Source organism: Gavialis gangeticus, unplaced genomic scaffold (assembly GCF_001723915.1).
Source record: "Gavialis gangeticus isolate Ggan-Ray unplaced genomic scaffold, GavGan_comp1, whole genome shotgun sequence".
NCBI classification, from domain to species: Eukaryota; Metazoa; Chordata; order Crocodylia; family Gavialidae; genus Gavialis; species Gavialis gangeticus.
The window spans coordinates 78,073,634-78,098,790 of NW_017728993.1; the positions used below are offsets into that span (position 1 = coordinate 78,073,634).

General features: G+C 39.7%; 1 protein-coding gene across 2 annotated transcripts in view; it reads right to left on the reverse strand.

The window, feature by feature from the left end:
- The window catches only part of DENND1B (DENN domain containing 1B), a 356,403-nt gene that overhangs the window by 242,585 nt on the left and 88,661 nt on the right, over positions 1-25,157 (reverse strand). For both annotated transcript variants that reach the window (XM_019502038.1, XM_019502037.1), the window contains exon 3: positions 11,662-11,705. In XM_019502038.1, coding sequence (XP_019357583.1) covers positions 11,662-11,705 — 44 coding nt within the window. The remainder of the gene's footprint in view (positions 1-11,661; positions 11,706-25,157) is intronic.

The window sequence follows — 25,157 nt, forward strand, 5'->3', positions numbered from 1 at the left end:
CCACCACAACATCACCCTTGTTCCTCTCTCCTGTGACCCTAACCCACAGACTCTCAACAGGCCTATCTCCAGTTTCAAACTGGAGCTCTGAGCAATCATATGGCTCTTTTACATAAAGTGCAACTCCTTCTCCTCTTCTCCTTTGCCTGTACCTCCTGAACAGTTTGTACTAATCTATCACAGTACTCCAGTCATGCAAGCTATCCCACCAAGTCTCTTTCAATCACATCATAGTTCCATGACTGTGCAAGGACTTCCAGTTCTTCTTGCTTGTTTCCCAGGCTCCGTGCATTTGTGTACAGGCACCTGAGGCAACTAGTTGATTGTCCTGATTTCTCAGGAAGTATGAGAGCACCTCCTGTGTTCCCCACTCCTGCTTGCTCTTCCTCCAGGTCTCCCACTTCCCCACTTACCTCAGGGCTTTGGTCTCCACCCCCCGGCAAACCTAATTTAAAGTCCTCCTCACTTTTAGCAATTAACAGAGTTCAGTCCCTTAAAGGGAGACACCACTTGCAACACAGCTGCTGTTGTTGTTCCCACCCCACTCTTTACCTGCTGCCAAATTGCCAACCTCCCTTGGCACAAAATTGCTGCCAATGTCCTGGCTTTGCAAACCGGATGTAATTGCTGATTAGTCCCTGACTAATCCAATCTAGTAAAATGTTTGTCTCATCTACTCCTAAAAGCTTCCGAGAATAGAGATTCCACAACATTTCTAGGCAACCTGTTACAATGTTTAATCACTCCTGTAGTGAGAAATTTTTTACTAATAACCAACCTATATTTCCCCTCTTGCAATTTAAGATCACTATTTCTTATTCTATTCCCTGTAACCACTGAGAATATTCCACCACAATCTCTTTATAAGTACCTTCAGGTAGACTAAATAATTCCAAGTCTTCCAGCCTTTTCTTGGAATGGAAAATCCTACATCCTAGGTTTTAAAATCATTATTGACATACTCTGATGAACTCTTTCCAACTTGTCTTTGAGGACGTAATAACGGATGTCTTTGAGGACATATTAATGAATTCCATTTTCTAAATATTCAAAACGTTACCTAAAAGCCATTATTTCAGTCTAAAGACTGACTAAAAGTGGCATCAAACAAGTCCATGTTTTGGCAGCCTCCTTGATTTTCAAACCAAAACTGCTTAGGTTTACAAATGCTTTTTCCTCATTTTCCTGGCATCTGAAACTGAAGCTGGACTCTTTCTTTTCTGATATGTTATCAGCAATAAAGAACCTTGCAGGCAGTCCTCGGACTTACAACACAATTGGTTCCTGAAAACCAAGTCTTAAGTCAAAATTCTGTAACTTGGAACTAATTTTCCCATAGGAAACAATATTATAAATGGGAGACGGGTTCCTGAACCAAGGCCTGATACCCTATTTTCACCGAAAATAACCCAGAATTTTGTACTCAGTCAATTACAGATGTTTAATATAGCTACATTAATATATTTATATTGTAAATAGCATCATATTGATTTGGAAGGACTTCTATGAGGTGACTTTGCTGTACTTTTTGAAGGGTTCTTGGCTGGAATCTTCTCAGGAGTCTTGGCTGCAGGTTATTCCGGAGTCTCATCTGCTTTCTTAAAGAAAGTGTTCAAGGAAGTTTGGACAGATGTTCTCCAGGGAGATGGGCGATGCAGCTAACTTGTTTGCCAGTGTGGTGTGGCGTGGCATTGGATCAATCGTTGAAAAGTCAAAACAGGGTGTCAATTTTTAAATGTTGTAAGTGTGAAACACTGTAACTCAAAATGTTGTAAATTGAGGACTGCCTTTACTCAACTATTCTCTTGATAACCCACAACAAAATCCAGCCAAGTTCCTCCTACCTGTACTTGTTCTGCAAAGGGCAGGAACAATACATCTTTTTATTTTTAATTCTATAAAGGTGATTTTTAAGGTGACTTTTAATATCCTGAGAAACAGGTCATTAAAATATGCCAGTTTCACAGGCAAGTATGCTACGTTTAACAGTAGTAATATTCTGCAAGTAACTGTTACACAGTGGTGCTCTTGGTTTAACACTAATAAAAACAATTTAGGGAACAGCCAGAATTAAAGTCTGATTTTGTTCTAGAACCACCTGGGTACACCCAGGAACTTGGGGGCCTCCTGGGGCTGCAGCTGCAGTGATCCTGCCTGGCAGAGCCTGGCCAGTGGCCTCAGTGTAACTCTGGGTGGCCCGGCTCTGCTTTTCAGCAGCTCATGCTGCCCGAGCATGCGCTGCTCCATTTTCTTCTTCCTGCCATTTTTTTTTTATCCCTGGATAACCATGGAAAAAAACCAAACAAACAGAGCAGTGCACACTTGGGCAGCATACTCTTACAGTGCTGAGAACACCAAACTGTGTGGTATGTGCAGTTGCAGCGCCACATCTCTCAAGACCACACTCATCTTGACGCACCCACATGGTTCAAATTAAGCCAAACAGACTGGGTAGCACACAACTGAAACAGGATTCAATCCAAAAGAAAAAAGAAATCAAGACAACTCAAAAGGGAAAGCAAGTGTTTGGGATGTAGAAACAGGATAAATGGTATTTCTCCAGTGGAGAAGGTCAACAGCGAAAAGAGTTCTAGTTACGCAGTCAATGGGATAATAGATTTTTGACAACTAACAAACCAATTCAAGGCTGCTTTGAAGCATCACCAGAACAAAGGTCATCATTTTTATCATAAAATGCATGACGTTACACACAAATAGGTGAAACATACTTGGTTGGACAGTAAAACGCACTTGGCTGTAAAATAAGCTATATCTAATTACTTCTTACAGACAGTGCACGTTATGTAAAATATTATAGCACAGCTCATTTAGAATCACACGACTTAATTAAAATCATTAAATTATACCATGGCAACTGGAAACCCATGTTCTCCAACACAAAATACAGCTATCATATCTGATGTTGGAAAATGACATGAAGCAAAGATAAGAAGATCACCAAGTAAGAACAGAAAGGAAGACATTTCATGACTGTAATTTAAAGCCTGTAACACTCTCCCCCCGACTGAAACATAAATGGGTTGATGACCCTCATAAAAAAACAACAGTAGACACAGCATTTCTATCAATGGGGACAGACACAGGAATTTACCATACAGTATAAGAAAAATAGACACACAGCATTCAACTCTACTACAGTAAATTACTTGAATACAGGGTAAAGTTACCCCTTGAAAAATATGCTGCAACTTTCTTATGTGGAGCAGTTACTTTGTGGAGCACATCATGTTGCTTGGAGAAGTAAGCAGAGAAGAGATCTCAGCAGCTGGACTGCAAACTTTAGCTGATTACACTGTAAAGGAAGGAGGGCTTGCCAGAACACAGTGACACCAGAGACAGAAAACTTGACAGCAAACAGGGGAGTTTGAATAGGACCTGACTTGAACAAAAAGCCATGGAAGACTGGGGAAAAGTCTGAGAGTACTGGTGAATAGGAAGGCCTGCCTGGCTGGAGATTAGTAAAAACCATTTCACTATGAGGACAGTCAAGCATTGGAATAGGCTACCTAGACAAGGTATGGAATCTCTATCCCGGAAATTTTCAAGAGCAAGTTAGACCAACACTTGGCTGGACACTTTGGTCAAAGATGATCCTGCCTTGGGCCAGTGACTGGTCTGGACTAGATGATTTGTTGAGATCTCTTCCAGCCCTGCTTTCCTATGATCCTGTATGTCCCCTCCCCTAGTTGATTTCATTCTGAAACAGTTATTTGCTCAATGTAAACTGGCTCTCCTGCCACCTAGTGGCTGACCACTCTGTCGTACCTTCTACAGGCAGCTTGCATGGGAGAGTTCATGTGTCTGCTGCTGAAAGTAGGGCAGACATCCACCAATCCAGGACTAAAAGAACACCAAACATTTAGCCAAACAAAAATATAATTTTCTAGAAGTTGAACAGTGCTTCAATTCTTTCTTGATTTAATTCTATTATTTGAATATCTTAGATTACTTATTTTAGACCAAGGATGTAGCCAACGTGCGACATGTGTGTCGTAAGCGGCACACACAGTCCCTGTGCAGCATATGGCAGGTCAGGGAGGAAGCAGACAACACACTGGCAGATAGGACAGGAAGCAGAAAGCAGAGCAGCAGATTTGGCAGGGAGCACAAGGTAAAAAGCAGGAATCAAAACAGCAGATTGGGCAAGGGAAGGGGATCCAAGTGGTCCTTGGTGAGACCACAGGGTTAATTTGGGGCATAATTGCCAGACAGTTTGGCCCCCACCTGTCATAGACAATTAACGACTTATCTTAGATAAAAAATATAATGTCTTTTTCATGGAGGAAGGAAGGAATCAAGCATCCAGGATACACAGCCTTTCACAATACCTTGGAAACAATTTGGAAGTTGTCATTAGACCTGAGGAAGGGTACTTGATGTCTGGACTGTGCAACAGCTTTCTCAATCATATAGTTGATCCAATTGAAGCAGCATTTCCCAAACTTTGGATACCTAGGGCACACTTTTTTTTACGGATTAAAACTGATAGCACAACTTCATTCTTACATTGAAAAGAAAGGTTTATGTTTGTGTGTGTACACACACACACACACTTTTTTTTTCAAAGCGTATAATATGTGCCATTTCTCTGCCAGAGGAAATCATACCAGTGTTGAGATGTACTGTTATAAAATTACACCAAACATAGAAGATATTGAAATTCACCATGAATAATTATATTCTGTTACATTAAGCGCTGTATTGGGAATCAGAAATCCTTTCATTCTGATTCCTGCTTTGCTGCCAACTTGCTGCGGGAAATCATGAAATGTCTCTGTGTTAATATCTGTAAAAAAAAAAAAGTAAAACCTGCCTCACAGGCATGTTATCTTAGTGTATCCTATCTCCTAGATGTGTTGTGAGGATTAATCAATCAGATGCTGTAAAGTGCAGCATAAGTGGTAAATATAATTATCTCATTGATTGATGTGTAAAAGGAAATTATTCCATCTAAGAAAAAAGTAAAAAACTTCTCACTTCAACAACATTCAGACTAGTAATGCTGAATCAATGGCATGTTTGCTCAAAATGGTAGGCTATAGCCATAGGGCATGCAACCATGTCCTATAGGTCCATAGGGCAAGGGACCTCAGGAAAGACTGACCCAGAGCTAGATTGCCAATAAGCAAGCAAGAGATGGAGAGGGCTTCATCCACTGTTGAATATCAAGGGAGCCATATCTAATTAGGATACTCATGCAGGATGGCCTAAAGCTGGGACAGACGCAACAAATGATGAAAATAAAAGTTATATATGAAGATTAAAAAGGAGATGACAAACTAAACAAGAAAAATATAGCGGAAAAATAAAATACTAGGAAGAAAACAGCAGATGATGCAGTGATGTGTGGAAACAAGTTTAAAATAATACTGGATAAATGTTGTTGGTCCTCTTGCCAAAATAATAATGGGAAAGCTTTCCCACAACTGGTCTGACACACAACAATGAACTAAATGTTTTCATACATTTCCCTTTGGTTTGGAACATTACTGACAGCTATAAAAAAGGGCCAAACCACCAACAGATTTTTAGACTGAAATGATTCATGCTGTATCTGTAAGACAGATATCTAAGTTAATACTGTACTTGCTTGAACAAATAAGAGAAAAAAACATTTCTATGTCTTTAATATTATATCTGTATGATAAGAATGGTTAATATATGCATACAGTCTATTAAAATGCACATAATTTATTTGACTCAAAATGAAAACATATCTACCAAGTAATTCCATTCATCTGCCCCTTTTTCACCCAGCCTTAAGATATACAAATGCATGCCTTTTCACCAGAGCACAGCAGCTGGGAATGAAAAGAAAAGCATTCAAATGATCATTTTCACATCATATTCCATCGTCTTTTCACCAGCTTCTCCTCAGTCTTTCTTTGAGCCCCATTCTATTACAAGAGAGCTGCTTTTTAGATCAATTCATATTTCCATAATCCACACTGCTGTTTCTCCCTCTTCTCCCCAGGGTGGACTAACCCCTACATCCAGAACTATGGCTTACAACTGTCATTAAGACCTATAACAATAACAAGATAACAAAGGAGCTTGTAGAGATGAGACTAGCTGGTACCATATGCTGATCAAGTTCAAAAATTTTAACTCATAGAAAAGCTCTATAAAACAAAACCAGCACAATCCTGACAATAAGTATGTTTCATGTCGCCACCTGTCTCAAAAAACAGCAAGAAAAAAATCCTTATTTTAAAACATCAGAAATTTTTGTATTATGGGGGAAAGCTGCTCTAATATAAATGGTTTATTGTGCATTTTGGAATGAGTAAAGGAAAAATGAAAATGGCTTAGATTGTATCTTAGAGCATTTTAAATCCTGAATGTTAAAGAGGTCTCAGTGGCCTCTTATTCATTTAAAATGTTTAGAGCAACTAACTGCCCTATAACAAATTTTCTAAAATACAAAGCAAATCTTTATCAAATATAACCCAACATATCAACTTGCTCACATTTGCAAAATGCTTTAGCATGCTCATTAATATATTGCTATTCCATTAGCTGCAATTTGTGCATGAAAGAACAGCATTTGTTACACACACTGGAGTTCTTAATTATTCTAGAGTTCCTCTTTGCTTAATAAAAAGTATATGCTTTTCAGCCATAAAAGAAGTTGGAGTATCAGCCAAATCACAAATAATGATTTACCTTAACCTGAAAAGAGCTTACTAGGAAGCTATAGTCTGAATTGGACCATGCATCTCCCTGGAAGTTGCAGGAGACTTTAAACTCCTAAAGATCCCTAACTATGCAGAAAATAAGAACATTTAAAGGGTGCGTGTGTACCAATATGTCTCTATGTAACTTCACTCATCAACTGTGCTACCAAAATGCGAAGCGCTCCTTAGGAAGGCACCAGCTGCTGAATGGACCACAGCAGCCAGCTGAAGGTACAGGAGTGTCTACATGCATTTTCTGTCAGCAGCTAGGGTCAGAAACTTTCCTCTACTTGGCAGACTTGGAGTAACTCTGCTAGATGAAAGCACAGTTCTGCTATTGCAGAACAGCTTTGAATGTGAAACACCCAGTCTTCTCAGCAGAACCTTGCAGGGTAGGCTAAATAAAACACTTAGATCAAAATACTTTCGAGGTCAAGCGTACCTGTATAAGGCATATTCTCTCGCAAATCTACAACGACAGATATCCCCTCAAGTAACAACACTATAAAGGTGCACCTCATAATAGTGGCAACAATATCAAAATTCCCTCCTTTATACTGGTTAACAAAATACTTTGCATTTGTCGTGGTTGATCCAGTAATGCATTTAAGCATGTGCTTAACCCTTCAGTACAAGGTGTCCCATTAATTGCAATGAAACTTTAGTATTCCAAGGTAAACCAAGCCTGAACTCTTCACATTTTGCAGGATATAGCCCTTACAGAAAACATCTTATACCAAGGGCCAAATCTGGCACATGGAGACATAACATCCTGCCCACTGGGCTCCCCATAGGTTGGAAAATTTGGGGGTAAGGGAGCAGTGGCCAAGCCTCCCCCAACTGCTAAAATTCCCAGCCCCTTGCGACCATTTCTGGAAAGTGGAACTCAGCTCTTGCCAAGCGGCTGTGCTGAGCTGGGCCACTGCTGAGCGACTGAGCCGGACCATGGCCAGGCAACTTAGCTGTGCCTTGTTGCTGTCATGAGCTGTTTCCAGGTGGCCAGGCCAGGCACAGGCTGTTGCCATTCAGCTGGGCTGACCCTAAACCATTGCTATATGACCACTGCCATGTAGCCAACCTGGGCTGAGCCGCCACTACGCTGCGCTTGCATGCCAAACCCACACAGTCTGTGGGCCAGATTGGGCCAGATCTAGGCCACAGATGGACCTGGCACCACCTACCTGGCCCACAAGGCAAAAAAAGGTTGGGCACTACTGTCTTATACCGCTGAAATCAGGTTTTACTCAGTTGGTTCAAAACAGAAAAGTGTTTTGGGCTCACTGCTATCAATTCAACGAAGACTGCTGCTCAATGAGCGACTGTAGCATAAAATGCAAAAGTTGTTGTAAGAAACAGGATGGCCAATACTATAAGAAATATCATAATTTCTTTGTATAAATCAGTAACATAATCACAGAATCAATGCTGATACCTCCTCTGAAATACTATGTGTATTACTAGTTATCCCACTGCATACTCTCACATAAAAAGAGCTTGAAAAGACAATTACCCACTTGAAAATAAATGAGGACATGATAAAAAAAATGTAATGAATCATCTACAGAGGACAGATCAAGAACTCCTTTTCTCACTCTCTCAACACTAGAATCAGATGATGATCAAAACAATGATCATCATCATTGTTGAAAAATAAACTGAAATAATTTTGACTGAAAAATAAACTGAAATAATTTTGCATACAATGCATAATTAGACTGTGGAATTTACTTCTAAATGAAGTGAATCAGGCCAAGAACTCAGTAAAGATTCAAACAGGGATTAGACATATATATATGAATAACAAAAGCATCCAGAATCATTATATTCATGGGGAAGCGATATAAAAATCCAACCCTAAGAGACATACTAGGAAGAGACCTAATGCGAGGGACAAATTACCCTACTTTGGCCTACTGTTGGGTTTTTAACAACTCCCTTTTATGCTTCTGGTATCAGCCATTGCAGGAAACAGAGCACTCACAGACTAGATGGGCCTAAAGTCTTATTCATTATGAAAACCCCAAGGTCTGAAAATGGGCAGGAGTGAAGAATCTAGCTTTCTTTTAATACCTCCCATCCAGTTAATTTTAGAAGCCATTTGAATAAACAGCAAAAGGATTTTTTCCTGACATGGATTTTCTTATTCTATTAACTTCTCCTATATATGTAAAAATACAAAGATTCAAATTTGTGAGTAATATCAATATCTGAAATGTTTGAAAAAAACCCCATTCTACATCATCCTCTTGGTATCTGGCAGAATAGCAACAATAAACACTTGTCAACTCTTTAATTAGTGCATCTGTGACATAAGGAATGTAAATACTACCATTATTTGTCTCACAATAAAAAATAAAGCAATGCTCTTGTTTCTAATACTTCTACAGGAAACAGAACTGTAAGTCCCAGAATGGCCTGCAGGAAGCTCTTCCTTTGCCAGGAGGAACTGTAATATGCTGAGGCTATGGATGGAGAACATACAGTAATTCTTAGAGTTTAAGAGACATCCAGGACTAAAGCTGCTTTGGGAGAAGTTGCGTGTGAAATCCTGGTCACACGGAAGTCAACAGGAGATTTACCAGTGATTTCAACAAAACCAGACTGTAGCCAGTACCTGCAAAATTACTAGGGCTCAATGGCTAACTATATCACGACATTAAAAAGTTTCATATTTTTTTCTGTGACAGGCACATTTTTTTTTCACTTGTTGGTTTTCATTTTTCTAAGCACACCAGAATTTTTCTAAGCTACTGCATTTTTCAAGAATTACTGGGGGAAACTTTTTCTGAAAAGTATGCTTTATTTAAAGTAGTAATTTTTAATATATTGTCTATAGGTTTTTTAATTTAAAAATGAGCTTCAGATAACAGCAAAACTGAAATTAAGTTCTACACTAGCTATAAATTACCTTGTAAATATTTTACACATGTAACATTAAAAACTTAATTCAGAACAAAATCATAGTGATGTAAGATTCCACTGGCAAAAACAGGACAAAATCTATAATCCTTTGTCAAGGAACTTCGATTCAATTTAATACGCGTTTTGTACATTAAAAGTGCTGGCATATATGTTCAAACTACAAATCCACAGTGTAGTATTTTCTGATTACTAGCTGCATCTACATCAATATGAGTTTGTAGAGGTAATCAGACAAACTGAGCTGGCCCCACTCAGTTCAAGTATCCACAGGCTGTTTCTGGTCATTGCAGTATGTGCTCAGGTCCACTCTAAATTGTCTATTATGTCTAATTGCTGGACTTGGGCCAGCATATAGAAGGAGAGACTGGCGAAAGCTTGATTTTCAAGGGTGGTGCTGCGCAGCAGGAGACAATATACACATGCCCCAAGTCCCTGGGGCTTGATCCAGACTTCACTGAGTTTAATAATATGCTCCCACTGATTTTTTAATATTATTTATTCTTTATAGTCCCAGTGCTCCACTTACAGTTTCAAACTTTGCATGAAAGAAGACTAAAACTTGGCTTTTTCACATGAAAACTGACATTTTGGGGAACTGAAAAACTGAAATTTTTCCATCACAGGTCTTTTATGCAAAATACTCATTTCCCCACATTTGGGGGAAAATGAGCTAAAATGAATGCTAGAAGTTACTTTTGCTTTGCAGATTAGCTATACCCATTGTATCTCTGTGTGTTATTGCCTACTCTCCAGTGGGCCTCCTCCACTAATCATATTTTACCAGCAGCTGCTCACTGAGTAACCTTTAACTTACTAATTAAGAGCCCTTTCACACATCATTTTTGACCCACTTTGAGTGAGTTCTCCTTAAAACACCAGAATTTAAATGAGAATGGAGGCAACTACTCTTAACTAGGAAAAATATGATCAAAACTTGCAGGATGTATGGTTATGAAGAAATCATGGAACACTTTGCCCATGTTCCATTTATTATGACCTTAGAAGCTACAGATCTTTTCCACTATTACTACTCCCTAGCCAGATATCCCACATTTTCTATGTGTATACATATGCCTTTAATCATAAATCACCGTACACCTATCTTTATAGAATCTTGCATTATTGATTTCAACCCATTTCTCTAATTTAACAAGATTTACAAGGATATTTCCAAGCATCTACCAGTGTGACACTATGGGTGAAGAACTAACTTGACTCAATGTGGATATATAAGACAGCAAAACAAGGTGTTCATTCTCATTTTTTCTATGAAATATGGCTATTTAAATTCCCTTTATACAAATAAAATGGTTTTGGCAAAATAACAGACCTAAACAAAAGCAAAATATAACACGACACTTAAAAATAAAATATTCAATCTAAAACAGAATAACTAATTAAATAAACTTATTATTCATGTATTAAGTACTGACATAATCCTTTAAATATAGTGGACTAAGCTTACCTATGAAAATAAATTATTGTAAAAAACTAGTGCTTCGATGTCTGCATAGTCAGCAGATTTATCCCATCATCTGTTATTATGTGCAAAACATTTGTTTTACAAAGCAAAGAACTACTGTAATACAATTCTAAAGCAATGTAACATGTAAGCCACAAATTATGTTGGTAACATAATTCTTAAAGGTTCTGGTTCTAAAAGTAGACATCACGCTGTTTAGGGTTTGGATTTACTACAAAAATTCTTAACTAAGATTAATTGTAAAGCTGTGTTTAAAAATGCATGTTGTTTTAAGCTTAACCATCATAAAAGCTAATTACATTTTTAAGAAAACCTTATAAAATGCATTATTTAAAAAAAAAATTAAAATATGAAATCAGTGAAGAATAATGCTGTAAGCTGAATATTTCTTCAAAACTACTATTGCATATTCCTGTCACAAATGCATTCTAATTACCAATCCATCAATTGGTGAAGACTTCCTCACTGATATCATTAGCATCTGCCTTTCTACAGTTGAATAGGAGGGCGTTTTTATTATTATTCTAACATAAAAAAGTTCAATCTCATGTTTCCAACCTGGTCTCCAAAGTCCTCCGGGAACTTCCATAGTACCACTGGATCTGTAAATAATTGACAGACAGCATTAATCAGAGGCAAAGGAACACCGTATTACAGTCAAAGTACATCAATATTAAAGAGAGGGTCAGCTTAGCTTCAAGCTTTCAGGCAAGTATAAAAATGTTTCTCAAAACTAAGGAAGATACTGGATTATTAAAAAGTCTCTTATTTCATATTTATGAAACCACATATGTGTTTTTACATAAAACAGTAAGTTACAACATACTTGCATTTTTCAGATTTAAGTTTTCTTTTTAAGCTTTGCAAACCTCCATTTGTTTGTTTGTTTGTTTGCATTGTTAAGGAATCAATCCAACATTCAAATTTTCAGTTCAGTTAAAGCATTGAGTGACAAAAGCCATCTTACAATCCATACAACATAGGATGGCAATGTGACTATTGCTGATAAAATGAAAAGTTAAAATTCCACCTACAGCAAACAAAATTTTCAGTAAGTCCTGATTTTCTATTTTCAGATTTTTCAGATTTTTCCTTTCTGGCTCATTCAAAAATCAGCAATTTTTTTTCCTTACAACTTTAATCTTTTCTACACTGCTAAATAAATAAAATATATAGATTATTTTAGTTGTCCCAACTACTTAACCTATAAAATAGAAAACTAAGTATTTCACATACTTGTCTAAAACAAACATTATAAAACTCCTAACTTTCATATCAAAACAGGGTCAAACAACTCCTTAACCCTTTAAGTCGTTATACCACGCAATGAGATACAGTTGATAATCTATGATATCAAAGTTTAATCGCAGACATTAATTAGGCTATATGATAGCCACGAGGCAGACATGGCAAATACTACCACGTTTTAGCGATGAGGAAATAGAAGCATAAATGTTTTGCCAAAGTCAGCAACTGAATCACCAGTTCTAGGATTAGGACCAAAATTCTCTCTGCCCTACCAATATGCTCTAACACTGGGCTGGAACAAATTATTTGAACCAACTATGAGACTGTGGCCCAAAAACCTAAACACCAGAGAGCAACATGACAGACTGGAGATCTCACAAGAAACATGCAAGAGAAATAACCTTATGAAAGATCCAGCAAGCCCCTCACAACTGCTGAGATTCTGACCGTCTCCATAGTTAAGATTACTGGAACATGCTCAGAGCTCCAATTCTTGCATCGGTGCCTGGCTGGCAATGTCTGACCACTCCAAAGGCTCCCGACCATCACCTTCTTCACTACTTAAGTTATTCTAAACATATATTAGCCAACTACCATCCTGTCATTTCAAGATATTAGCAGTGATTTTATTTCTTCTACTTTTATGTACATCATGCTTTAGGGCAGGGATCAGCAACATTTTTGGGCTAAGTGCCAAAATACCCCACAACCTTGATTTGGAAGATGTTAGTGTGCCAGGGGCAGGTGGCAGGGGAGCCACAAGGTGGCCAATCCTCGTTGTGGCAATGTAACCCAGGCCCCTCCCCCACCATGTTCCCTAAGGCACACGTGTGCCTTGGGGAGCATGGTGGGGGAGGGGTCAGGGATGCGCTGCCCCCCCCCCGACCCTTCTCCGCTGTCTTCCCAGAGGCACGTGTGCAGCTGCCGCCAGCAACAAGCCAGGGCTGGGGGAGGGACTCCTGTTCTGGAGTGATACAAGCTATTTCTTCCCTCCTTTTCCTCTGCAATGCTGTTGCTCCCAGGTCCATCTTGCCAAAAAGACTCAAGGCTTCTCCCATCCCTTTTGTACTGGAACTTGGGTGGGGGGGAGGGGAGGGGAACTGCAAGGGAGCCAGGAAGGGAGGAGGGCATGGCACCAAGACCCAGAGTCGGGTGCAAGGGAAACAGCCGCCCCTCCATTCAGCAGCAGGAGCCACCAAGCAGAGCAGGGGAAGGCTCCTGCTGCCCTGCACCTCCAGGTGTGGAGTCTGTGCTCCTCAGCCCTGCTGGGGGTGGGGACAGTGTGCGCGTGCATGTGCGTGTGATCAGGGACAGCTGGGAATGGGGCATACAACCCCCCCTTGCCCACAGGGACAAGGACTGTACCGGGGCCAGAGCCCAATGATACCTATCCCCCACCTGCTCCCCCTGCAAGGATGCATGCAGGCACGCACATGTACAAAGGCATGTATAAGCACATGCCTCCCTGCCCTTCTGGTAGGTGCCAGAAGCCCAGCACAGAGGAGCACCTGCAGCAGGTGGCAGAGGAGGGCAGGGGTGAGGGTTAGGGGCTATGCTCCTCTGAGCCCCACAGGCATTCACCCTGCTAAAAGCCTCAGCCCCCACCACACTCCATCAGTGGCTGCAGTCCTGGGAGCCAAAGCCAGAACTGCTGCTGCTGCTGCAGCTGGCACCTCCCACACAGGGAAAAGAGAAGAGTGAAGAGCACCAGCTGTGCTGCCCCAGGCCCCTTCTCTGTTGTCTGTCCCAAGGCGTGTGTGCAGCCACCACCACCACGGAGCTCGGCTGGATCTCCAGACCCTGATATACCAGTTGCAGCCTTCTGGCTGCCTGCCACAGCCAGTCGGGGCTCTGGACAGCTGCTGCCTGCCACAGAGCCCAGGCTGGTTGCAGCAGGGCTTGCAGCCTCCCCACCACCTGCTGCAAGCACCCCAGGCTCTGTGGCCAGAGGCAGCTGCCCACAGCCCAGGCCAGATGTGGCATGATGAACAAAATGGTCTCATGTGCCATGCTCTGGCATACGTGCCAGGTTTGCCGACTACTGTTTTAGGGTGTTCTTGGTGTTTCTAATACTGTGATTTATAGTTGTGACTGCTTGAAATAATGATTTTGGGGACTCCTTGGGTAACTATTTGCCTGGAAATGCAGAGGACTGGATTCCATGACCCCAGAGACTCCTTCTAGTCCTGTGCTCTTTTCCCTTTTTAGAGCTCTTTGAATCTTCTCAGTTAATTTTCCCTATAAATAGTTCCAAGCCACGTCTCTGCCACTGCCCTGAGGTCTCTAAAGCAGAATCAGAGTGAAATACACACCACTCCAATCTACATAACTCACTATGGAAAACTATGGAAAAAAAAATAATTTGTAGGTATGTTCACAAAAAAACAATCCACTCTTAAATCCAACACTAGACAGACCCATTTTTCCAAGAATATTCAGACGCCCACTTATTGATTTGGAAGAGCTGTGAATACAGCTATTCACATGCAACACAGAATATTTATATTGGACACTCATCCAATATTTATTATTGAGCTTTTGTGAGTTGGCTAAACAAACAAAAGGAGAGAGAGAGAATATTTTTTCTTGACCACAAGCAACAATGAGGGAGGCACCAGCCTATGGCTTATGACATATTCTGCCCATTATTATTATTCTAATATTAAAAAAATTAATTCAATCTCATGTTTTTAACCTGGTCTCTAAAATCCTACAAAAACTTCCATAGTACCACCAGATCTGTAAAATAATTGACAACCTTGAAAGATATAGGAAGATGTCGATGGCCATTTAACACTACAGGATTCAAGTTAAGGCTAGAGGGTTCAAGACCCATACTGTAGCAGGCCACATATTTATATAAAGTAATAAAAAAAAGTCACCTATAAGCAACTGGAGTGGTCAAAGGGAAATAGTAGAGTTGGAGTGTTGTGGTAGTCCAGGAAAGATGCAAGAATAAGGGTTTTTTTAGTGATATTATTTACTGGACCAACTGTATAAAACTTTGAGATGACAACCTTGTGCCTCCAAATCAATTCGTCCAATAAAAGACACCACCAAAAAAAACTCCTTGCATCTTGCCTTTGTCATTAATGTTGCAGTTATCCATTTTAATATTTAAGCTATAACAAAAAGATTCTTGCCTATCAACCCGCTCCTGGGAAAATGATGGCCACTGCTATGAACCTGTGGAGTAGAGGAGAAAGCAAAATGAAGGAATCTCATACTCTGAGACTTCCACCTATACAAAGGGCTCAATCCCATTCACACCCAAGGGAGTTTCATTCTCAAGCCATCGGGGGTTAAAGGTCAGAAAAAACTTCAATTCCACCCAGAAGCCCACAGTTCTAATCTATACAGGCTTTCATACTGCTCTCATCACGGGAGTATCCAAGTGCCTTCCAGCAGTGTCTTAACATCACTGAACAGGACTAAGCTATCTTCATAATGTTTGGCATACTGAATATTTTATAGCATCCTCAATAATATAAGAAAAAGCTATTGGGTTTTCTCTGTTTTACCCATTGCATTACAGTAACACTTAAGCAGCCCAATTCAAGTTTTATTTCCCAGCACTTTCCATTTTAAAAATAAAGCAGTTTAATAACTTTCTAAATTCAAATTAAATTTGGATATATTTTTGCTATTAGTAAGTACAACCCTCAACTATATGCACATCTTTACACTTTCAAAGAAATAAACAATATATCTCTGAATAGAAGTTTTGTCATAATAGTAAAATCTGTACCTATTGAAAAATCATATTTCATCCTGCCAAACTGTATTTACAGTTCTTAAATTATTCGTCAGAAACCATTCTACTAGGAATAAAGCAAAAAGTAGATCTTTATTATTTATTAACTGCTATTTTCCTTTAGTCACTAAAGGATGACCCATTCACCTCTGGAAAATAATGTAACAATGGATTTAAATGGCACCATGGCACAATATCCCACATCTAGCAAGCTACAAATCCATGAAATATTTCAAGTTTCCACGTTATTAATCTTACAACTACAGATTTGAATATTTGTCTCTCTCTCTTGTTACTTTAATTTTATACCACTGTCTTGTCTATTTTATTTTCATCAACAAGTTCCAACAACTAAGTGAACCACAATCACTAGATTACAATTTAGTGAGCTACAGGCATACTGCAGTTTGATTTTTTGTATTTTTTTATTTATTTCAATTTAAACAGCACAAAATGAAATAAGTATGCTTATCCATGAGCTTTAAGTGTAGTGACATAATTAAAATGATATGGTCCAAAACAGAAACAGTATATCATTGGCCTCTTGAAAACAAAAAACAGATGAATAAGAAAACATCTCTATCTCACTTTAAACCAAAACACCTAGCACTCCACCCTCCAAAACAAGAAAAAAACCCACAACTCTCAGCCTTCTCCACTGTTCCAAACTGGGCTTTCCAAGATTATAACTACTACTCTTCATCTCCCTGTTTTTATAGACAGTTGCAGTAGTTATTTCTTAACAGAAACCCTATATTACTTGTTCCTTAGAAGAAACTTTACTAGTTTTTTCCTTTGCTTTACTTGCTTCACTGAAACTAAACAGCAACAGCCAAAAATCTTCTCTATCTGCATTTTATGATAATCATCTGAATCACTGTTTTCAAAAAAAGATTATGTATGTTTCTGCTTTTGGAATTACACTGCATTTGACATCTTTGTGGCAACTTCTCACAAGTGCTGCGGAGGAAGAAACAAAAGAGCACTGAATTTTGAAATAAAAAGAGAAAGTATAATCCGATTCTCCAACTTCATGCACTTTATCTTCAGATTCACAAAGACTGAATTTTCTTTTCCCTGAGGATTACTTTCCAGATACCCCATCTGATCTGGCAATGTTAGGTCAATTTTATGCTGATTTTATGGGTGAGAGGATGAGAATTGCTCGCAGAAATAGCTGTTGCCATAGTTGGCTGAACCACTGAGTTTTTCTTAGTTTTCTACTTCCAACAGATATCTTAAAACATATCCTGTCTAAATTTTCAGTGCATGTACTGATGACAAAAATCCCTAAATTGTGAACACACACTCACTCTCTCTCTTCCATGCATAAATATATATGTGGCTTCCTTTCATGTTTACTGAATGGGGTAGATACTTCTTATGAAAGTACATCCTCAGTGACATGTCAACAATATTTTACAATTCAAAATGTTAAACATCCGATTAGGAGGGAAAAGACTTGAAAGATTTGAAAACATGCTTCATATACATACTAGAGAAAACAGTTCATAAGAGCTTGCAATAAGTTACAAAATAAAAACTCCAGTTTAAGGATGAGTAATCATTCTTTACACTAAATAGAATGTTATTCATTTATATGAACATTTTCCTGGAGTGACATTTTTAGTTTAGTATAACTTGAGCAATAGTGTAGGCTGGGGAAAAATACATTTAGCTGATTGTCGTAATCCAATTATGCACAGAAAATTTTGACAAGAAAAATGTGCTATGATAATACTCTAGCTAGTAGAAAAATGTTTCATTTTAAACCCTTTTTTTTAAATGAGTTCCATGCTCGATTTTAACAAGTAATTGATGGGAAACAATATATTTGTTTTAGGTTGGACACTGTAAAGTCATTACAAAATTATATTAAAAAATATTCCCATAACTATCACATCCACCATGAAAATGTTTACAGCATTGAACTACACTCTGAAAATTGTTGGCTGCTCATGTTGAAAAAAATCTCACTTGTAGCACTAGGCTGAACTATAGTGAAGCCACATTTTTAAAAAGAGCTAATTTCTTCCTTATGCTTCAGAAATAAATATCGTATGAAGTGACATGGAGACCTCAAGAATAATAAAGGGGGGAAATGCTGCATTCATGCAATGTAAAGAAAAAAGAACAGCAATTCAGACAATAGAAGCCTACTCAATTAAGCCCTAGTCATTCAAACTTCTATATGTCTGCATATCACAAAAGTAAATTCCACATCTTTACAAATGTTTAAAGACCTTAAACAAATGTTAAGGTTTATGTTAACAGAGTCAGCTATTTTATGTCTTGTAAGTTGCTTAGCTGAAAAGCAAATAATTAAAGTAACTACCTATGTACCATGATAGATGTGTCATTCAGTAGCTTCAAGCAGAGCTCTATTAAGACAATAATTTTTGTTGCCCAAGTGACAGCAATACTTTCAGCTAGATGAGATATTAGTATTGCCAATTTTAACCATTCGTAAGTAATGGGTATTTGCCCATTGTCAATTAAATGAACAGAGAAGTGCTAAACAGACAATCCTCTGATTGGCTGCCCTCTTCATTTACCTGTCTTTTGGATTTAGAGGAATCAACCAGACCTGCTGCTGCATAAAATAGAATGAGGAGTCTTTCCCTTTTCAGGATCTGAGAGAATTTGGGGATGGGTGGGGAGGAGGGAGTAATAGAGGGAATGGGGAGTATGGGCAGAAAGAGTATGGTTGCATTTGGTCTAATAAGATATCCACAAAAATCCTTGCCTCTTACATAGTTCCTGGACCATCATGACTACATCAGTCTGACACTACAGAAAGAGTTAAGTAACCCAGAATCCTGCTCCCTCCTGACTTATGCCCTCTTGAGGAAAATAGGTCTCCTTCTCTCTGCTCCCCTTCATATTTCCTCCTCTTACCCCTTTCCTGTAAAACAACAATACAGGGAGCAAACGTATGCATTGAACAAGGTAGAGGCAAAGAGACTGTTTCTCAGAACTAAAAAAGGCACAAGGTGGACGCAGGGTTGAGTAGGTGTAAGAGTACCAAGGCAAACTTCTGTTACTCATGGTAAATGCGAACGTGTTAGCAACATTGATCATATTATGCAAGTTATGGAGCGGGTATGGGATGTCCAACAATCAGAAGACATAACCACAATGACTTGATTTGAAATTAACTTTTACTTTTGAACTACGGCCATGATTTGCAGGAAATCTAATGCACAATCTTTGAAATTTGGGGGCTGTCAATACTAGAACACAAATTATACTGTTTCAAGAAGTATGCAATCTATGGAGACAAAAAGTGAGTGCATTACATACCTCACAGCGTGATATTACCTCAGATTACTGCCTCCCAAAAACTGATGATGTGAGAGAGATGTTGATGATAACTCCAACATCACCATTTTACTGGAGGTGATTAGCATTGGTGGGCCATATAAAGTAGTTAAAATGATAAATTTACTCTGGACAAGCTGGCCAGGCTATATACTCCTGGCTAGCAGAAAAGCAATGGTGCAGCTTGGAAGGGTAATCTGCATAAATGAAAGGGCTGCACCTCTTTTGATCTGGGTCAAACCTCAAAGCAATCAGGGCTGCAACAAATGAGACATCTATTTAAAGTCATATTCTACCATGTACTATTTTGGAGTGCTTCCTCCATTTTTAGAGCACTTCAAAGAGCATGTATGGCTGTACGCCTTACATGGTTCACCTTCTGAAACGTTTCTAAGCATCTGGAATACATCACATGATACCTGTCCAAACCCAAAAAAGAGTCATGCTTTTTCAACACCGTAAGTGGCATTCCTTCATTGACCACAGAAACACAAATTTTCAGAGAATACTGGGAGAACAGTCAGGGTCCTTATGTAACTGAATAAAGGTTGGAGGCTACGCAACAGGCATCAAACAGCTTTAAAAGATGTTTTAAGAAATGGATTCAGTATTTTTTGTACATGATCACTTGGGAGACCAATGTTCAATGTTAGTTTTCAATCTGCTGTTTACCAGTGAAGCAGAGAATATAAATGCTATTGGGGAAAGAGCAAGAATGGAAGAAAGAGCAAGAATGGTTGGTAATTGCTCAGAACTCACTCTCCCTGAGTAAAGTAAAGGCTCATTTTCAACCACTTTTTTAGAACAGTTGTGCTCAACCTTTTCGTTCTCTGGGCTAGATGAGGGCTCTGCACACTGGGATCAGCTGTCCAATGTAACACATAGGGCCCAGGGCCCTCCATTCATCTGGGAACATGGCAGCCAGAAGTAATGCTATTGCTTCCCCACCCCAAATTTCTGGACTTATGGGCTAGGGAGAGACATTCAAAAAGCCTGAGCCTGAATTGATTCAATCTTTGCAAATTAGTTTAACCTGCAAATCTTGAACTGATTTAGCAGTGGATAGACATTCCCTCTTCATTCTAGAAATGCAGGCACATGAATGCAGTGGCTCAAGCTAGAAGCTGGGGGGCACTAGAGAAGCCCTCCTGCCTCTTCACAGAGCTGAGCTGAGGAGAGCATGGCCAGGCCCCAGCAGGACACTATAATTATCCCCCACTTCCAAGCTCCTGGGCAGCTCAGCAGGGAATGTTTATTACCCCTAACTCAGTATTTATCAATCTATTAAGAAAACAAAGCCTCTCTCCAAGCTCTTCTTAAACAGCTTTTCCAAGGAAGGACATTAAGCTACCTGTTGATTAGCTCCAAACAGCCTGTCTGCCTTTGCTGTGTCCCACAGTACAGACTGTAGCCAGCATGTGGTCTGTTAGTTAATGCTGAGGTGTCTGAGTAAGGCAGAGGGGTGGGGGGAATAATCCCTGTTTAGCAAGGAGAAGCCAGGCAGACATTCTGTGCCTGCAAGTCTCTGCCAGAGCTCCAAGCAGAGAACAGAGGGGAGGGGCCAGCCCTGCTGTGGAGAAGACAGCCCCTCCCAGCCCAGAAAACATGCTGGGATGCTGGGGGTATCTGGTTTATCATAAACCAGCAAAGGGTCTGGAACAGACATTGCATAAACTGGTTTGATTCATATCAGTTAAGTCTGATACTACATTCAACCAGGTTCATCTCAAACCGGTTTCAGCCATTTTCAAACTAGTTTATGTGCACTGAACATCTGTTCTGTTACAGGTTTAAACAAGTTGCTGATTACTTAAACCAGTTTACATGTAATGTCTGTCCCTAGCCATGGGGAGCCCTGCAGGCCAGACAATGGTGTGCCATGAGCTGGATCTGGCCCACAGGCTGGAGTTGAGCACCCCTGATTTAAAAGATTTGTGGAGAACATAATACAAGGAACCAGCTTTTTTTATAACACCTCACTAACAAGCAACACTCATTTTTTCAGAACATAATATGGCAAGGATGGTTGAGGCTTAAAACCTTGCTTGGCAGTATTTTACAGCTGCCTGCATATACAATAGGTGACAGAAGTGGATAGGGAGAGAATCTTCCTCTAGGTGACATAATACAGAAAGTCGCTGAAGGACAGGTGAGACATTTGATAGAGCACTGTGTAATGCTTCTTCAGAAAAATGTGAGGATTTTTTTGAGGTATAATAAAAACTGAGAACAAGAAGAAAGGGAATAGTGGAGCATTAGACGGTGACTTAGAGCTTGAGGTTGCCAGTCTTCTTTTTTAATTCTTTAAGTGAAAGTCATAAAATTAACATATTAAATAAATCTATTAATTTATCTCAAGAGTAAGCCAGTTTTCAGGAGTATTAGATGTTTTTCGATGTTCCAAAATGGATTAGGTTTAGAGATCTTAAGGATTTTTTTCTTTGTTTGTTTTTGAACTAAGTGATGAAGATACTGAACCTACAGATTTTTTACACAATCTGGCAGATTAGAGATAGTGATGTGTTCACTGAGTGATAGATAAGGTAATGCAGATTCTGAGAACACTGTGAACACTGTCAGATGGGAAAAATGCAGATGGGAGTTATACAATACTGTCAGATGGGAAAAATGCAGCCCTGTAGTGAGGTTTGAAGGATGCCATACCATCCTTTTCATAATTCTGAAGTACAACATACTAATCCACAGCTGAAGCAGTGCACAAGGAAAGCAAGTATAAGCAATCCATATAAATAACCATGAAAACCTCCGATACCGGCACAGCAGGGGCCCCCACAGACATCAGAGAACCCCTCTGTTCTCTATTTCACAGTACTCCAGAAAGTAACAGATTTGGCCACTTGACTTGCACAGGATTCTTCTCCTATTATTTTTAGTATTGTCCTCACGGTGGGATGTGACTTTAATTTTAAAGTAAATGCAAAGTCAGTTAAGCAATTGACAACTTTAGCACTAATACCAACACCAGTCCAGGGACCAGCTCTAAGGGAAGAATACCAAAGGTCCTGTTATGCTCACTGCACGACAGAACCATAAAGGATTCCAGGAAAGCTTAGCAGGCTGAGATGGGGCTTGCAAAGAATACTACAGACACTGTAATCAGGGACTGTTTGTCATGGCTGAAGGAAAAAACAAAACTAGCATGCCTTTCTCAGAAGATACAAGATACAAGATTGGAGTAAAATGTCAAGTTTTTGTTCATTTATTTGTTTTTAATAACGTTAATATAAAGTGATGTGTTTTGGAAAAGTTGAATGAATTAACAGTCTGTTAATAATCTGTTATTTTACCATGTAATTTCCTGTATAATGTTAACAATGAACGAATTCCACTTGGAATCTTGGATTACAGTTCACTACTGGGCATACAGGCTAGGGACTTACATTACACATAAACCGGTTTAAGTGATCAGAAACTGGTTTAAACCTGTAACAGAACAGATGTTCAGTGCACATAAACCATTGAAAATGGCTGGAAGTGGTTTGAGATAAACCTGGTTGTATGTAATATCAAACTTAATGGATCTGGCACATGGATTATGCAATGTCTGTCCCAGGCCCCTTCCTGGTTTAAGATAACCAGACTCCTTCAGCATCCCAGCATGCTCTCTGGACTGGGCAGGATTCTCTGCTCCTCAGCAGGGCTGGCCCTACCCCTCCACTCCCTGGCTGGAGCTCCGGTAGAGACTGCATGTACATCAGGGTTCCCCCTACCCTACTCCTCCACTCCCATCGCTGCTCAAGCAGGGATCCACCCCCTCCCTCCCTCAAATCTCCCACAGCATAGACCCCAGTCCCACAGACCCTAGGCATGTGGTATGCTAGCTAATGCCAAGAGGTGTCTGTGTGTGCGTTTCCAATTTCACTGGGACAGGCAGACAGAACAGTCACTGCTTAGGGCTTTTTGGAGCTAATCAATAGGTCAGCTGGTAAGCTTTTTATGAAGAGTTTGAACTCATGTAGAGAGGCGATCATTTTACTAATGAGGTGATAAACACTGTTATCAGCTCCCTGATGGCTTGCTTGCCTGCCAGTTTGCTGAAGACAGTATGACATAGCAGGGAGGGAGATTGAAAAGCTCCATATCATCAACAGATGCATACACTGCATACCCAATCTTGCCTCAGAGGGCTGGCAATACTCCCACCCCTCGAACAGCCAGTGGGGAAAAGCCTGGGATAATTCACGGAGACCTCCCTAATCAGAGGTCCTGCCCCCCTTCAGCTCAGCAGTGTGCAAGGGAAGGGAGCGCTGTTCTAGTGCCCCCAAACTTCCCATATGAGCCACTCTAGGCATATGCCTGAAGTTCCTCAGTCCAGAGAGAATACCTGTCCAGTTACAGACCACTTCAGCCAAGCCAGGTTTGACTAACCTGCAAAGATTGAATTAATTCAGGCTCAGGCTTTTTGAATGTCTGTCCCTAGCCACAGAGAGTGCCTAAACATGAAAAACAGTCTTAAATCCTGATACATGAGGTTTAATGTTTGCATAATTATAGCTACTTAGAAGGCCTTAATAGAAAGCTCAGATCCCTTTTTTGGGGTGGCTAATATTTTTTAACTGAATAACTTCTTGTTGCCATGGATTCACGGGGGGCGGGGTTCAGGATATAGAAAGTGCTTTGCTTTTTTTGTTTGGATTCATCACCCCTTGATTTCACTGAATGTCCCCTTCTTGTTTTAAAGCTGCAGAATATCAGTTCCTGATCTACATAGGGAGGAGGGCCAAGCAATCTCGAAAAGGAAAGTTTATTGCGACTAACTTGCCCACATCCTTTCCAGCTGAGGATGGGACTGCTTCGATTCATTTTCATGGTTAATACTGATGCAAAGAAAGTCTTTTATCACTTCCACAAGAAATCTCTCCACAAATGAGTAGGTATGACTGCGTGGGCATGGCACATAATGCTTGTCTAGGCATCATTTTCTCTGGCACCAGGGAATCTGTTTTTCACAGTTCTTTCCTATGTTATGACATAATCGTTTCACTACCATTCAGCATTGTATACAGTTTATTTATTAGTCTTTTAAATCTGTATCTTTCGTAGCAAATTTTCCAAATAGAAATGAACAAAAATGGTGTCCTTAATGCTTGGATCAGATTCAGCGAGTTCAGGAAGTTGGAAAAATGATATTTACTTAACTGTAAAATGACCCATATTGCCCCATCGTTCCGCCCCCCCCCCCAAAAATAATCAGATTCTATATTTGCAAAAATTTTATAAGTGATTATAACTTTTCCAGGTCGTGGTTTGCCTGAAGGAATAGGAATCACTGGAAATGGGAAAGAGAGGCACATCTCAGCTGTGAGGGTAAAGAGGCAGTCAACATTATTCCACGTAATGGCTCACAACAACTTGAAAAAAGTCACCATTGAGGAAGACTGTGCTTAATGGACACTACCATATATTTTATCCAGATGGGCTACCCTAACCTATTCGTGTGGTAAGTTCCCATGAGTATGTTTACCCAATATGAGCCATGCTCAGCATTGGCTGCATTTAATCATCTTCATAGTTGGTTTCCATTACTGAGTATATGCTTTTTTGGCAACAATTCAACAATAGGGAGTGTATTTAATGAGGTTTCCTTGTATGCAAATATAAGATGAGGGGCTTTTTGCTCATGTTGACTGAGGGAAAAGACCCCATCTTGTATTTCAGTAAACATACTGTGTATAGTAAAAAGGTCTATCAACTTGCCATAAGTGAGCTA